Raw genomic sequence first — 16,631 nt, forward strand, 5'->3', positions numbered from 1 at the left:
GGCATCAGTGCTCCGGACTGGAGAGGGGAGAAGCCAACCAGGCTCCCGCTCTTGGTCACTCCATTGTGGATGTCGGGTGAGGACAAGATCAGGCTCCACTGTGGTGTTCTCCATGATGGAATAACCTGCCAATGATCGCTGTCTCACCCATGGTGAATGGTTGCTTGGCCAGTGTACTGGAGGATGGCCAGCACCTGTGGAACCAAATGGCAAGTGTTCCATTCATCACTGCGGTCAACTTTGACCTTGATGTGCACAAAAAATGGAAGCAGACATTTTGAAGAATTACACTTTAAGGTTGTTGGTAATTCTTGACCAGTTGCTAAAATTTTAACAAGGTTCTGATTTCTTTCTGGCATCTCGCTCTGTGTCATCCTTAGGAGGTGATGATTGCAGTAGCAAAGTAAATCTCGTTTAATTTAACCAGTGTACATTAAAGTGAGTGAATATTTTAGTTCATGATGCAGAGGCATTAGAATCTGTAAGCTATTAAAAAATTACAATAATAAAATGCTATAGAATTTAAACTAAAATATTACATTTTTTAAAAATCACAACTCCTGAAGTTGAGAAAATGAAATCAAATCTTAGAGTGAACTGCCTTTTCCTAGGGTGACAGAATGATACGAGACTTAGGCTGAAGCCCATCATCCTCCACATGGCAGGTTCTTTAGAGCAGGGAACAGAGCTGAGGCTACCTGGTTCCCAGACAAAGGAAGGGAAAATTGGAGTGGGAATCACCCCAGTTCATGGAATATTTTTTTTATTCATTCATGGGACGTGAGCGTCGCAGGCGAAGCCAGCATTTATTGCCCATCCCTAATTGCCCTTGAGAAGGTGGTGGTGAGCCGCCTTCTTGAACCGCTGCAGTCCAGGTGGTGAGTGTTCTCCCACAGTGCTGTTAGGTAGGGAGTTCTAGGATTTTTGACCCAGCGACGATGAAGGAACGGTGATATATTTCCAAGTCGAGATGGTGAGTGACTTGGAGGGGAATGTGCAGATGGTGTTGTTCCCATGTGCCTGCTGCTCTTATCCTGCTAGGTGGTAGAGGTCGCGGGTTTGGGAGGTGCTGTCGAAGAATCCTTGGCGAGTTGCTGAAGTACATCCTGTAGATGGTACACACTGCAGCCATAGTGAGGTGAGAGTGACTGCCCTTGACATCAAGGCAGCATTTGACCGAGTGTGGCACCAGGGAGCCCTAGAGCACGGTGGTGAAGGGAGTGAATGTTTAGGGTGGTGGATGGGGTGCCAATCAAGTGGGCTGCTTTGTCCTGTATGGTGTCGAGCTTCTTGAGTGTTGTTGGAGCTGCACTCATTCAGGCAAGTGGAGAGTATTCCATCACACTCCTGACTTGTGCCTTGGAGATGGTGGAAAGGCTTTGGGGAGTCAGGAGTTGAGTCACTTGCCACAGAATACCCAGCCTCTGACCTGCTCTTGTAGCCACAGTATTTATGTGGCTGGTCCAGTTAAGTTTCTGGTCAATGGTGACCCCAAGGATGTTGATGCTGGGGGATTCGGCAACGGTAATGCCGTTGAATGTCATGGGGAGGTGGTTAGACTCTCTCTTGTTGGAGATGGCCAATGCTGGTGAATGTTACTTGCCACTTATGAGCCCAAGCCTGGATGTTATCCAGGTCTTGCTGCATGCGGGCACGGACTGCTTCATTATCTGAGAGGTTGTGAATGGAACTGAACACTGAGCAATCATCAGCGAACATCACCATTTCTGACCTTATGATGGAGGGATGGTCATTGATAAAGCAGCTGAAGATGGTTGAGCCTAGGACACTGTCCTGAGGAACTCCTGCAGCAATGTCCTGGGGCTGAGATGATTGGTCTCCAACAACCACTATCATCTTCCTTTGTGCTAGGTATGACTCCAGCCATTGGAGAGTTTTCCCTCTGATTCTCATTGACTTCAATTTTACTAGGGCTCCTTGGTGCCACACTCGGTCAAATGCTGCCTTGATGTCAAGGGCAGTCACTCTCACCTCACCTCTGGAATTCAGCTCTTATGTCCATATTTGGACCAAGGCTGTAATGAGGTCTGGAGCCGAGTGGTCCTGGCAGAACCCAAACTGAGCTTTGGTGAGCAGGTTATTGGTGAGTAAATGCCGCTTGATAGCACTATTGATGACACCTTCCATGATGATTGAGAGTAGACTGATGGGGCAGTAATTGGCCGGATTGGATTTGTCCTGCTTTTTGTGGACAGGACATACCTGGGCAATTTTCCACATTGTCGGGTAGATGCCAGTGTTGTAGCTGTAGTGGAACAGTTTGGCTAGAGGTGCAGCTAGTTCTGGAGCACAAATCTTCAGCACTACAGCCGGGATATTGTCGGGCTCCACAGCCTTTGCTGTATCCAGTGCACTCAGCCGTTTCTTGATATCACGTGAATCGAATTGGCTGAAGACTGGCTTCTGTAATGGTGGGGATATCGGGAGGAGGCCGAGATGGATCATCCACTTGGCACTTCTGGCTGAAGATGGTTGCAAACACTTCAGCCTTATCTTTTGCACTCACGTGCTGGACTCCGCCATCATTGAGGATGGGGATGTTCACAGGGCCTCCTCCTCCCGTTGATTATCTTTCCTTCCTATGTACAGTGCCTTGCGCATGTTTACAATAAATTTCACCTTCTGTTAATCAGCCCTTATACTTATTTTGTCCAACTCACTAATTTCTGAGCTGCTTCTTCCAATTCCACTGCCCCTCCCAGTTTGATATCATCAACAAATTTGTCCACTTAGCATTGAGTTTCTGGATCCAAATCATTTATGAAAATGAGAAACATTGGTCCTAACACCGAGTCCTGGGGCACTCAACTCATTACTTCCCCTCCACTCTGACAGTACTCTCGGTTTCCGACTCATCAGCCACTTTCTTATCTATTCCCAGGGTTTACTCTGCATTCCCACAGCTTTAAGTTTAACTAATAGCCTTTCTTATGGGACTTTATCAAATTCCTTTTGGAAGTCAAGGTACAATGTCATAGAGGTTATCACAATCACCTGGGATATTTCCTCAAAGAAGTTAAGGAGGTTGGTTAGGTATGATCTTCCCCTTGTAAATCCATGTTGGTTACTGTTTACTATGTTATTGTTGTACAGAAACCCCTCAAATTTACTCCTAATAATCTAATTTATTATTTTACAAGGATTGGAATTGAGACTAATAGGTCTGTAATTGCTGTCTGTTTTATTCCTCCTTTTTGAATATGGGCACTGCATTGGTCTGTTTCCAATTTACTGGTACCTTAATTGTGTCCAATGAATTCCTCATAATGGATTCTCAATGCTGCACGAACAATCTCCTAGTCTCTTTCAACACTAGGATAAATACCATCTATTTCTGGTGATTTATTTTGAGCCATTTAAGCCTGTCCAGGAGTTCCATCTCATTTATATCAAAGTCACTGATTTTACTTTGACTCGTCCTGTTTGTGATGAGCATGTTACTCATGCCTTCCCTCGTGAATACTTGGAGGAAGTAATCATTCTGAATATTAACTATATTGTGTTCATCCTCAGTTTCAATTTCATTTACATCTTCTCTTACTTTTATGGTACTAAAAAAAAAATTTATTGCTATGCTTTGCCTCTGCCATTTTCTTTTTAAACAGATTGCTCTTTGCCTTTCTGATAAGTCTTTTAACTTGTTTCTTCATTTTATTATATTCATTCCAGTGAACTTCATCCCCTTTCTCTCTGCAAGACTGGTACAGGTCCTTTTCCTCTTGATATAATTTTGAATTTGTATGTTAATTGATTTTGGGTCACATCTATTTAGTCTGGAGCTATTGATTTTTGGTATGTATCCTGCATGCTGAGCATTATACCTTCCACTTATCCTCCACTAAACTGTTGAGCAATCTCTGTCAATCGATTTGCATTAGTTGTCATCATTTCATTGAACTTATGCCCTCTTAGATTTTTATATCTGGCTCCTAGTCTTAGGTATTTCTGACTCAGATCGTGCTAAACTTTATGATTCTGTGGTTGCTGTCTCCCGGAGGTGCTATGACTTCCATTTCCTCTACATTATCTGGATCATTTATAAATATCAGGTCAAGATGAGCACTGGCTCTTGTTACCTCCTTGACGCACTGGGTTAGAAAACAGTTATGGACTACGCTTAACAACTCTGATTCTAAAACACTTGAGTTTTTCCAGTTTATATTTGGTTGATTTTAAACCAAAGTGGCCTCTATCTGTTCAGATAGACTAATAAAATCTCATCTCAGCACTATTTCTCAACGAGTTCTCCTGATGTCCTGATCAACATTCCTCTCTCAACCACCCCCACAAGAAACAGATTATCTAGTCATTCATTCAGTCATTTGCTGTTTGTGAGATCTTGCTGTGTGCAAGTTGCCATGTTCATCCACTTAACAACAGTTGTTACACTTCAAAAAGTATAGTGCTGTATAAATGCAAGTTCTTTCTTTAATCTGCTGCAGTACCTTCTTCTGTGATACTCATCACCTGAAATTAAACCAACATTACCACCACCAATGACGGGCCTGGAGCCACTAGCACTTTACCATAGTGTTCTACAGATAATACCCTATTTATGTTACATATCCACTTACCACTGGAAGCAATTCTTTCAATTTAATCCAGTTCTTTATGTCCTGAATTTGCTTTTCTTCATGCACAAGGTCTGCTCATGCGCAGTTGCTCAAAAGCTGCATTTACAACTTTACACTTTTGACTACAGACCTTGTCTAGTGTAAGGGGAAAATCCTACATGTCAGTAATGGAACAACTGCTTTGCTGGCCTATACAGGCAGGCAGAAACCTCACCCTGAAGTCACATACTATAAATGGTGTATTAAAATGATTTATCCAGATACAAACTCTACAATTGTATTGCTTAGTGTTTTTCACAGCTCACATGAATACAGTATTAAAATTTCACGCAGCCACTAATACACTTTATTGAAATCCTAGATACAACACTGGGCAGGAAAAAAATGAAGTGTCATGTTACCAGATTAAGTTGCATTCGTCTTGGTTATTACAGGCATGAATGTGGACCTTGGAGGGGCCATCACTGTAGAGCTGCTGAAGTCCTCGGCTGGCCTAGGATTCAGTCTAGATGGTGGGAAGGCTTCAATCCATGGAGACAGGCCCCTGTATATTAAACGAATATTTCAAGGTAAATACTCCCACTAAGAATGCAGCTCAAAGGAAGCTTTCCTTTGAGTGCATTCAAAGCAAAGAGAATGCCTGTTAATTGAAAACGTCTACTAAATTGTGACTAGGGGCTGGTACAGAATTAAACAGCTATTACTAGCAGCTGCTATTACTACCACTTGCAAATCTGAATCTGAGGTGCAAACTGGCACCAGCAATGTTAATTTATATTAATAGAAGTATGTGACAGGGCTTATTTTCAGAGTTCGCTGTTGCCGGCAATGAGCCTCACTCCATTTCCACCCCCCACCCCCCCAGCTCCACATATTGGGAAATCATGGGCTCACTGCCCACAATTTTCTATCCACCAATTTAATGGATGGAAAATTGAGGCAGCACACTTGCTATTTCCCCTTATACACAGCTACCAAGCTCGGCTCTCTGCCAGCAGTGTGAACTCAGAAAACCAGACCTCATAGACCATCATTATAAATTTTTTAATGTTATATTAAGTACTTGGAATTCTAGATTTTAATGGGTCTCAAATGTTAGAATTTTTCACAATGTTTAAACTTCTCTCCTTCACTAAAATGTGTACCCAGGACTGTACCAATAAAACAATAAACGGGCTCATCATACAGATTTTGTGAACAAAATAGCAAGGCTTTCAATTGTAAGTTACAGCTTGGCTGAGGTTATGGGGTATGTATGAGGTACAGTGAAAATGTAACATTATGTGAGAGCTTAATATGGGTGAGCAGTAAATGTGGGACATGTTGATAGACATGCACTCTTGGGGAGTATCTACCTGACACACAGTACTACTGGGTAGCCTTACTTTGCCAGTTTATTTTAAGTGTGCTGTCTTCTGCATCTGTCTAGGTCCTGCAGGTAGTGTAGTATTGAGCCTGGCCATTACCTCCTGCCAGATATGGTTCGCTGTCATCATGGGGAAGGTGCTCTGCAGTGCTAATTCGGGCAATCCTCCTTGTGCCCACCTCATGAAGCAGAACATCCATTTCGCCAGCCATCAAACAAGGAGTCACATGTTTCAGTGATCGGTCACTTGCCTACAGATTCCCTTCTGTGTCTCCACATTTTGTTTTTGCCTGTCATTTGAGTCTGTGGAACTCCCTTCCCCAAACAGCGGTGGAGGCATGGTCAATGAATATTTTTAAGGCTGAGTTAGATAGATTCCTGATTTACAAGGGAGTCAAAGGTTATAGTAGGTAGATGGGAAAGTAGGGTTGAGGTCACAATCAGATCAGCCATGATCTTATCAAATGGCAGAGCAGGCTCGAGGGGCCGAATGGCCTACTCCTGCTGTTAATTCATATGTTCGTATTTCTTTGCCTTCCCAATACATCCTTTGCAAAGGCTGCTAGCTGTTTTAAAGTCAATGCTGAGCCTTTATTACTTCCATTTAAGTAACCATAACACTAAGTTCCAGCAGTAGCCTTTTGTGTGCTGCAGTTTCACAAAATTTTCTGTGCCCCCTCCCACCCCAAATTAGGCAAGCTCTCGACTGAAGGTGCAATCTTTGCAGGAAACTCTGAATTACATGAGCTGACCTTATAATTATTTAAATTAGCTGATCTCCAGCGAGGTCAGCCTTTAAATAAAATGTGCAATCCAGTATGTACTGCAATCCAGTTCCACCAACTTGGCACTAGGATTGGCATATTTATTCTAAGTCTGAGGATGAAGTGCACCTGGTTTGCTGACATCTCTTGTTAATTCTGTGATGTCATCACCATGTTATTAGGAGGGCAAGAATTGTGGTGGCACAACAGCATAGGGAGCAAAGTGCTTCTTTTAACTCCCAGTCGGATGGGCATGGCTACATATAACCAGAGCCTCTTATCAATGGGTACAAGTTGTGCATTGTCAGCCACGCCACTAGATGGAGCTCCTCTCCATCCCATGGTAAAGGCCTTTGCTTATGAACAAATTTGAAATAAGAATTTGGGAGGGGCGGGGAGATTTTCTTCCACATTGGAAATGGTGGGAAAATGGGCCTTTGCTGCTTCACTGCCCCATCAGAATTTCTCTTTATCCCCAACCCCACCATGACTAGGTCTGCCACTGCCTGCTGCTTCCCCATCTGCTACACATAAATGGTTGGGGGGGGGGTGGGGGCAGTTCCCTGGTGGATTTTGATTCTTTCTTCCCCAGTTACCACCACTTCCTGGGGCCACCATGGGGTTGGTGGCGATGGGTCCCAGGAAATTATGTTAATAGCCCTGATGTGAGAGATAGAGAGAGCACAAGAGCCCAGTAGTAGCCTCCTCTCACTCCATTCCACCCCAACACGTACCTAGAACCATTGAAAAGATACAGCACAGAAGGGGGCCATTTGGCCCATCATGTCCGCGCCGGCTCGAAGAACAACCAGGTGCCCATTCTAATCCCACCTTCCAGCACCCGGTCCGTAGCCCTGCAGCTTACAGCACTTTAGGTGCAGGTCCAGGTATTTTTTTTAAAAAGAGCTGAGAGTCCTTGCCTCTACCACCAATTCGGGCAGCGAATTCCACACACCCACCACCCTCTGGGTAAAAAAGTTTTCCCTCATGTCCCCTCTAATCCTTCCGCCAATCAGCTTAAATCTATGTCCTCCAGTTCTTGATCTCTCCACTATGGAAAATAGGTACTTCCTGTCTACTCTATCTGGACCCCTCATAATTTTGTGCACCTGAATCAAGTCTCCCCTCAGCCTCCTCTGCTCCAAGGAAAACAACCCCAGTCTATCCAATCTCTCCTCGTTGCTGCAATTTTCAAGCCCTGGCAACATTCTTATCAATCTTCTCTGCACTCTCTCCAGAGCAATTAGGTCCTTCCTGTAATGTGGTGACCAGAACTGCGCACAATACTCCAGCTGTGGCCTTACCAGCATTTTATACAGTTCCATCATTACATCCCTGCTTTTGTATTTTATACCTCGGCTAATTGCAGTACAGGTCGATAAGGTTGTGAAGAAGGCATTCCGTATGCCTTCTTCACAACCTTATCGACCTGTACTGCAACCTTCAGGGACCTGTGCACATGCACTCCAAGGTCTCTCATATCCTCTACCCCTCTCAATATATTCCCGTTTACTGCGTATTCCCTTTTACTGTTTGCCCTTCCTAAGTGCATTACCTCACACTTCTCCAGGTTGAACTCCATTTGCCACTTTTCCGCCCACTCCACCAACCCACTGATATCTTCTTGGAGTCTACAGCTACCCTCTTCACTATCAACTACACGGCCAATTTTTGTGTCGTCTGCAAATTTGCCAATCATGCCCCCTACATTCAAGTCTAAATCATTAATATATACCACAAACAGCAAGGGACCCAACACTGAGCCCTGTAATGTACCACTGGAAACGGATTTCCATTCGCAAAGACATTCATCGACTTTTACCCTTTGTTTCCTGTTACTGAGCCAATTTTGGATCCAATTCACCACATTTCCCTGTATCCCATGGGCTTTTACCTTTCTGACCAGTCTGCCATGTGGGACCTTGTCAAATGCCTTACTAAAATCCATGTTGACAGTATCCACTGTACTACCCTCATCAATCCTCCTTGTCACTTCCTCAAAGAATTCAATCAGATTTTTAAGGCAAGACCTTCCCTGAACAAATCCATGCTGACTATCCCTGATTAAACCATGCCTTTCCAAGTGACAGTTTATCCTATCTCTCAGTATTGATTCTAATAGTTTGCCCACCACCGAGGTAAGACTGACCGGTCTATAATTGTTCGGCCTTTCCCTCGTATCCTTTTTAAACAATTTTAAACACTTGCAGTCTTCCAGTCCCCCGGTACCTCCCCTGTATCTAGTGAGGATTACAAAATGATCCTCAGAGCATCCGCTATTTCCTCCCTGGCTTCCTTCAATAGCCCAGGAAACAATCCATCCGGCCCTGGTGACTTATCAACTTTCAAGGATTCCAGTCCCTCTAGTACTTCCTCTCTTGTTATGTTTACCTTATCCAATACTTCACACCTCTCCTCTTTAACTACTACATCTGGATCATCCCTTTCCTTTGTGAATACGGAGACAAAATATTCATTTAAAACCCTACGCACATCCTCTGCTTCTACACGCAAGTTACCCTTATCATCCTTGATAGGTCCCACCTTTTCCTTAGCTATCCTCTTGTTCCTAATGTACTGATAAAACGTCTTTGGGTTTTCTTTAATCTTACTAGCTAATATTTTTTCATGCCCTCTCTTTGCCCTATCACTATTGCTCTCCCATTCTTTTTCCTCCCCTTCTGTGCAGCTGAGTCACTCGTGGTGCCACGGTCTTGGCTCTTGCTACTTGTTGAAGATCCTGTTCTTGGCCTTCAGTGCTTCTGATCAGCGGTGCACTTCTGCCCCTTCTAGGTTTGTCACCAGACCTTCTGGTGCTACAGCGGCATCCCTGGCACTCTCCTCCTTTGCAATGATTGGCTCCCTCTAGGTGGCGGAAATCCTGCTGGGAACCAGCCGTTTATACTTACAAAGCTCAGACCTAGGAAAATGGGGTGGGACTTGGCTGGATACAGAATGGTGGACAGAAAGTCCTGTCCCACTGGAGTTCCACCCCAAAGAAGAGAATTCCAGCTCTCACTTAATGTTTGGTTTCAACAACATTATTGTCAAGATAAGGGAACTGTCAGGAATGTGAGTTATGATCAAAAAGAGTAAGTCTGATCACATGAAACTGTTTATTTTTAAGAATACAAAATAGGTTACATTTTTCAGTCAAAATCATTGAGGTTCTTGGCAAATATATGACAAGATTTGCATATCAGTGTTCTCCTCTTACAGTTCTATCTTAAGTCTTATATGTTCTGTCATATCGAAGGACAGCATACAATCATAATGAAAGTGTTGTGTCCCTGTTCTGTCTGCTCTGCTTTCACAGCAAAAAGACCAAAGCCCTTTAAAAGTAATCACTTTCATAGAAACAGGAGTAGACCATTTGGCCCATCAAGCCTCTCACTAGCACTGAATTCCATGGAATTATTCACATTATATTTTAACTGGTGTAACCCTTACAGGTGGTGCTTCTGAACAGTCTGGAATGATCGATGTTGGGGATGAACTGCTTGCAATCAATGGCAAGTTCCTGTACGGCCTCATGCATTATGATGCTTGGAACATCATCAAGTCTATTCCTGAAGGACCTGTCCAGTTACTGATTCGGAAAATTAAAACTGTTTAATGACTGAGGTTTTATTGATGCATTAGAGCATAACCGATAATATCACTGTGCCAAAACGACGCGGTAACCCAGGACTTTTTGGTAGTTTTTTCAAATCCCATCAAAATTACCTGTACTAACTTTTTCCTTGAAGGAATGATAGTTGGGAAAATAACACAAGGTGGATTATAGCAGAATTGTGAATCTTCCAGAGTAAGAGGCCTTTACATTACAAGTAAATCCGCTTTATAATTGTTATAAGAAAAGGTTAGAGAAAAGAGTCTTCTCAGGTTCTTTCTTTGTAGTTCAGAGCATTCAAGGGAGTTCAAATCATGTTCAAATAATCCAACACTAAGGACTTACTTGTATTTTTTGGTCAGCTTAGCACTGACATGCACACAAACTCGTTATCGTGCTTAAGGATCACCAAATCAAGCTACTGAGAAATCCATTGCCTGAAATGAAGTGCTCGCTCTTTCTGTAGAGACTCATCCAATTTATCTAATTCCATAGAGCTTAGGTGCAGAATGACAAGAATCCAAAGCTTAGGGATTCTCAAATATGCACAGATGTACTGCTGGTGTTTAACTAGCTAAAACTGTGCCGTTTACTAACAGATCACTGGGACACTTCCTGCTGTTTGTCCAACTAGGACCATCCTATCAGTTAGGGTGTTGGCATGTAGGGTTACCTAAACCTAGGAAGGCAGAATTACAACCTTTGTGACAGGTCTATCATTCCAGATCCCATTGATGAGCCAGACTGGCTGGTCAATCATCACCTGTATCCTGGAATACTGCAGATCTGCTTGGCTTAGGTATCAGATTACAGAGTTGTCACAGTCGGTTGAATTGGTTCCAATCTTTCATTGCCAGGCACATTATTTTTCAGGACTCTCAATCCCAAAGAGATTCTGTATACTTCCTCCCACCCGAAGGACAATAGTCACTAGTTGGTTATTAAACATCTGACAAGTGCAAGTTTGAGACTTGGTTACGTAGGCAGCAGGTACCGGAACTACTAACGAGTGACATTCCAAAATTCTCTTGACCATAGCATGGACATACACGTAACCCATCGAACTGTAGTTCCACCAGTTGGAAGTATGAAGCTTACAGGCACTGCTTGTCTCTCTACAACCCAATCTTCCCCAATCATTGTAGCTACCGAACCTTGGATATATGAGCATATATCCTTCTCATTCGCCAGGTAAGTTAACAACTTCCAGCAGTCGCATTCCAAATATCAGGGTTCCCTCATTAGTGTCTCTCCATGTAAAGAAAACATCATGCGTTAGCAGTAATTATGTGGAGCTGTTCTATAATAATATTAGTTTGTACCCCCCTCCCCTTATTAACATTAGTTTTTCAGTGTCTGCATTTAAGTGCATGTGGGGCTGTCTATCATTTTCCTCTTCAGCACTCAGGCATAAGAACTTGGTGGGACGGAAGTATTTATTGCAAATTTGCATACCTGCTGATCACAATCTTCCATCCATTTATTCCAATAGGCAAAATATTGTCAGCAGCTTGTGTCCAGTTAACGTGATTAGTGTTCGACCCCGCCGAGATTATGCCTGGGTGCTGAAGACGAAAATCTGTCCCAGTGTCTAAGGAGCAAAGCCTACCACTGGGTCATGGGCACTGAGGCCCCAAGTTGCTTGTCACTCCAATCTGCCTGCCTAATTTCACTACATTTTTTGTCCTGCAGTTCTCAAATCAGGAATCTAGGTGCTGTACCCTGGGATGCTTCATTGGGGAAATGGAGCTCAAACTAGCATTATATGACACAATCACCCTTTCCCCGAATCCTACTTCAAACTGGCTAATCAGAGTGTGGCATCAAGAGGTGGTTGTGGAGAAACCGACAGTATGAACTATGCTAGCTGCCTGACTGAAGAAACATCAATGATTCCAAGCTACCTTCAAGTGGAGAAAGGTGAAAAGGCAAATACCACCTTTAGGGTGAAATCATGCTCCATGCTATTAGCATACGATGCATAAAGACATTAAAATAAATGGGTTAATGCCTCCATTAAAATAGTAGAAAAGGGAATCTCATATGAAAGCTTAATCATTCGTAGCTAATACCGCATGTACAATTTCATCCATTAGTGAGTCAATTCCACAACAACTTGTGGATCTAAAGGAATCCATAAGCAGGCAGCCCTTCAACATCAACAGCCAATTGAATATTCACCTAATTTTCTCTGCACCTGGAGCCATGTAGCCAACAGTAGTGCCAGATCCTTTGTCATCGCAAACATTTTTGGCGAGGGAACTATAAATCACATTATTCAGATAGCAAAGATTTTTTAATTTGTTCTTGGGATGTGGGTAATACTGGCAAGGCCACATTTATTGCTGATCCCTTGTTGTCCTATTGAGCCTTCTTGTTGAATTGCTGCTATTGTTGTGGGTAATGGAGCTTCCACAATGGTCTTAGGTAGGGAATTCCAACAATTCCGTAGGTGTATTCAGCAACAAAACAACAACTTGCATTTATATAGTGCCTTTAAGTAGTAAAATGCCCCAAGGCGCTTCACAGGAATGTTGGAACGTTATCAGAAAGAATTTGACACCAAGCCACACAAAGAGCTATTGGGACAGATGACCAAAAGCCAGGTCAAAGAGGTAGGTTTTAAGGAGCGTCTTAAAGGAGGAGAGAGAGGTTTAGGTAGGGAATTCCAGGGGTTAGCAAACAAGTAATGAGAAAATACCATTCCAAACCACATAAATATAACCACCTGGAATTTCTGCAGAGGTTATTCCAACTCTTTCCACCATTTCTGCAGTGTTTCTGCTGATCTGCTGAAGTTATTAAGATCTTCTCTAAATGGAGCTGAGGTACAGATCAGCCATGATCTAGTTGAATGGCAGAAGAGGTTCGAGGAGCTGTATGGCCTACTCCTGTCCCTATATTTGAATGTTCCTAATATGGTAATTAATTACAAATTGCATTTATGTAATGCCCCTCACGTGCAGGAATGCATCTCAGTGCATTTACTAAGGATAAAGATAGATCACTTAAAAGCAGGATAAATACAGGTAAGCTGGGCTTCTAAAAAGTAAATCGCTGAACTCATTGAAGGCTAATTTCTTTTCCGAAATCCACGGTCTTTGATTCAAGTTAGCTCTCACAGGCAGGTACTACAGCTAAATAATGTTTAAACTGTTGTATTTTAACCCATCTCAACCCAAATGCAGACACTGAACAAACTACTCCCAACAGAGAATCAAGAAACTAGATTCAGCAAAGACTGAGAAGTAAGGTCAGATGAGGAAATGTGTGTATTGTTATGAACTAAGATATATGTTAGAAATCAATGAAAATGAGTTTCCTTTTAAATTAAATTATGCTAAAAAAAAATCAGTGTACAGATTGAACAGTTGCACTTTCAATTTGGAATTTTCTGTCCGTAATCTCATACGAGCCCTTTAACTTGGAAGGGTACATCCTGTTTAAGAGCTTCCATATTCCAGACTGGTTGTTCTGTTTACCCTATTATGTGCTGTTGATTTGAAAAACCCCTGTTTGAAATGGACTGTTTAAAAAAGCTGATGCCATGGACAATATATTCATCAGTGTTTGCCTCTCTGCCTGAAATATTTAAGAATTACTTAATATAATGTTGTCCGTGTTTGTGGGAGGGGAGGGAGGTTTATGACCACAGTGACCAAAATTACTTTTTATTCAAGTCGATTTTTTTTTTGCTAAAATTATCAAGGGCAGGAATGTCAGCCCCTAGTGTACAAATCCCACCTCAGTTTAAATTGCACCCCTATTACTCTGGATATCCTAGAAATCCTGCTAGTGTAATATGAGGCTCGTCAATAGGTTATTTGTTTGCATTAGGAAAACTTAATGTAGACATCAACAGACTTGAACACCAGATTTTACAGTGTACAACAAATAAAAACATTCACAGCCTCAGACCTCCATCCTATCCCTATTTATCTTCAATGTTTTGTTTGAGTTTAAATGCCAGCATCTGTTTGGTCACAGCCATGTAATTAATTCACTTTTTAAAAAAAAATTATTAGTTGTAATGTAAAGAGAGTCATTGGAATTACAGATTGCAACACAGTTCTATAAAATTAGCATATTCTAGCATTACGACTTGCACATATTGAACTGTGCACTTCTCAGTGATTCCGCTTAAAATCTGTAAAAGTACCGAATGATCAATGAACAAATCAATTAAAGGTAACATCTGATGAATTTAGAATTTTAGATCAACCTGCTTTTGTTTCAAAAAGAAATATTTTGTTGGGCAACCAACTGTAAAATACTGTTGTAAAAATATTTTTTCTTATTTGTGTAAGAGTATGACTGCTTTGCCAACAGTTGTCTTACATGCCTTCAAGAAATATGGGGGAAAAAAAGAGTGCAATACTACAAGATGGACTGTATATTTTTTAAAGTGGCTTTGCGCTCATTATTTAAAGCCAGAAAATCTGTAAACAAGGTTTTATAGTGATTCAAAACATTATTTTATGAAATAAAAATGCATCCTAATCATATATTGTGGTTATTCTGCTTTGTCCTCTACCCTCATGGATTCTCCTCTGTGCTCATCTTCTACCAGCCACTAGCTGTAGTGCCTAATGGGTTAAATAGCCTCCTTCTGTGCTGTTATATCTGACGTTCCATGGAACACTCCTTTATTGAGTCTGGGCCTCGGAAGTTGTTTAGAAATGTTGGCATTGAGCTGAGTTTAGGACGACGTGACCCGTGAGAAGAGCACCAAACACTGAGCCCGCTGCTCTCTGTGCAATCTCTCAGTTTGGTTTAGGTCGGTCTGTGCAGGCCAGTTTTGACGTGTGAAGTCCAAGTACAGATGAGCTGTGTCTGAGGCTCCCTGTTCAGAGTTGTCACCTTCTCACAGAATCAGAGTCCAAACCAGAGCCCAAGGAGATAGGGAGAGAGATCAGGCCTATTAAGAGTGTCATCGGCTGGGGAGCCTGACCGTACATTGTGCAGTGCAGGGGGATTCTGGTTGTAGTTTGAGTGAATATCAGCGGGTTATAGGATTACTACTAGTTAAAGGTAGACTATCAGGGAGTTAGACCTATTACTACCAGTTACTTATAGATTATCAGTGAGTTATTGTTTTACTGTTGGTTATGAGTATAATCTGAGTGTTACCAGTATTACTATTAGTTGTCAATGTAATTTCAGTGAGTTACTTTTAGTTACTGATGGAATCAAAGTTTCTCCCATCTCTGGTTTCCCCTCTGCAAATTCATAGAATCATAGAAAGGTTACAGCACGGAGGGAGGCCATTTGGCCATCAAATCCATGCCAGCTCTCTGCAAAAGCAATCCAGCTAGTCCCACTCCCCTGCCCTATCCCCGTAGCCCTGCAAATTTTTTCCCTTCAAGTACTTATCCAATTCCCTTTTGAAAGCCATGATTGAATCTGCCTCCACCACCCCCTCAGGCAGTGCATTCCAGATCATAACCACTCGCTGTGTAAAAAGGTTTTTCCCTCGTGTCGCCTTTGGTTCTTTTACCAATCACCTTAAATCTATGTCCTCTGGTTCTTGATCCCTCCGCCAATGGGAACAGTTTCTCTCTATCTACTCTGTCTCGACTCTTCATGATTTTGAATACCTCTATCAAATCTCCTCTCAACCTTCTCTGCTGTAAGGAAACAACCTCAGCTTCTCCAGTCTATCCATGTAACTGAAGTCCTTCATCCCTGGAACCATTCTAGTAAATCTCTTATGCATCCTCTCTAAGGCCTTCACATCCTTCTGAAAATGTGGTGTCCGGAACTGGACACAATACTCCAGTTGTTGCTGAACCAGTGTTTTATAATGGTTCATCATAACTTCCTTGCTTTTGTACTCTATGCCTCTTTTTATTTATAAAGCCCAGGATCCCGTATGCTTTTTTAACCGTTTTATCAACCTGCCCTGCCGCCTTCAAAGATCTGTGCACATATACCCCCAGATCGCTCTGTTCCTGTACCCCTTTTAGAATTGTATCCTTTAGTTTACATTGCCTCTCCTCGTTCTTCCTACCAAGATGTATCACTTTTCTGCGTTCAGTTTCATCTGCCACGTGTGCGCCCATTCCACCAGCCTGTCTATGTCCTCTTGAAGTCTATCACTATCCTCCTCACTGTTCACTACACTTCCAAGTTTTGTGTCATCTGCAAATTTTGAAATTGTACCCTGTACACCCAAGTCCAAGTCATTAATACATATCAAGAAAAGCAGTGGTCCTAGTACCGACCCCTGAGGAATACCACTCTATACATCCCTCCAGTCCAAAAAACAACTGTTCACCTCTACTCTCTGTTTC

The 16,631-nt window shown here is 42.4% G+C and overlaps 1 protein-coding gene across 5 annotated transcripts in view; it reads left to right on the top strand.

The window, feature by feature from the left end:
- pdzd2 (PDZ domain containing 2) overlaps positions 1-14,843 on the top strand; it is a 365,301-nt gene extending 350,458 nt beyond the window's left edge. For 4 of the 5 annotated variants that reach the window (XM_067984873.1, XM_067984901.1, XM_067984892.1 and 1 more), the window contains 2 exons: positions 5,030-5,164; positions 10,178-14,843. In XM_067984873.1, coding sequence (XP_067840974.1) covers positions 5,030-5,164; positions 10,178-10,341 — 299 coding nt within the window. In that variant the 3' untranslated portion in view covers positions 10,342-14,843. The remainder of the gene's footprint in view (positions 1-5,029; positions 5,165-10,177) is intronic. The other variant, XM_067984884.1, reaches the window with a different exon arrangement.
- The last annotated feature ends 1,788 nt before the right edge of the window (positions 14,844-16,631 follow it).

The sequence above is a fragment of the Heptranchias perlo genome, chromosome 1, assembly GCF_035084215.1.
Source record: "Heptranchias perlo isolate sHepPer1 chromosome 1, sHepPer1.hap1, whole genome shotgun sequence".
Classification (NCBI taxonomy): Eukaryota; Metazoa; Chordata; class Chondrichthyes; order Hexanchiformes; family Hexanchidae; genus Heptranchias; species Heptranchias perlo.